The sequence below is a fragment of the Penaeus monodon genome, chromosome 28 (assembly GCF_015228065.2).
Source record: "Penaeus monodon isolate SGIC_2016 chromosome 28, NSTDA_Pmon_1, whole genome shotgun sequence".
NCBI lineage: Eukaryota > Metazoa > Arthropoda > Malacostraca > Decapoda > Penaeidae > Penaeus > Penaeus monodon.
The window spans coordinates 34,869,767-34,870,048 of NC_051413.1; the positions used below are offsets into that span (position 1 = coordinate 34,869,767).

Here is a 282-nt window from a genome sequence, read left to right on the forward strand (position 1 = left end):
GGCCGTCATCGCTTCCAGGAGGAGTTGGACAGACAAAGGAATGAGAGATTGAAGAAGGACAAAAGTGATGCTGATGATCCAAACATTGAGATTGAGTATGTGCAGGATACCATTGACCTAGATATCACAGATCCTAATTATAGACATTTTGCCAAAATATTTGAGGCTTTCCGTATTGCGGAACCAGAGCCAAAGGTCGAAGAAGAGAAAGTGGTTCCCAAGACAGAAATTCCACTAGTGGATCCAAAGAAAATTGGTTCAAAGGTTCCAGGGATTCCCTTG

General features: G+C 42.9%; 1 protein-coding gene across 1 annotated transcript in view; it reads left to right on the forward strand.

The window, feature by feature from the left end:
* The window catches only part of LOC119591191 (splicing factor 3B subunit 2-like), a gene marked incomplete in the record, with an annotated part of 8,760 nt that overhangs the window by 6,922 nt on the left and 1,556 nt on the right, over nucleotides 1–282 (forward strand). Inside the window, 1 exon segment of the mRNA XM_037939903.1 lies at nucleotides 1–282. Within this exon segment, the coding sequence (XP_037795831.1) occupies nucleotides 1–282 (282 nt within the window).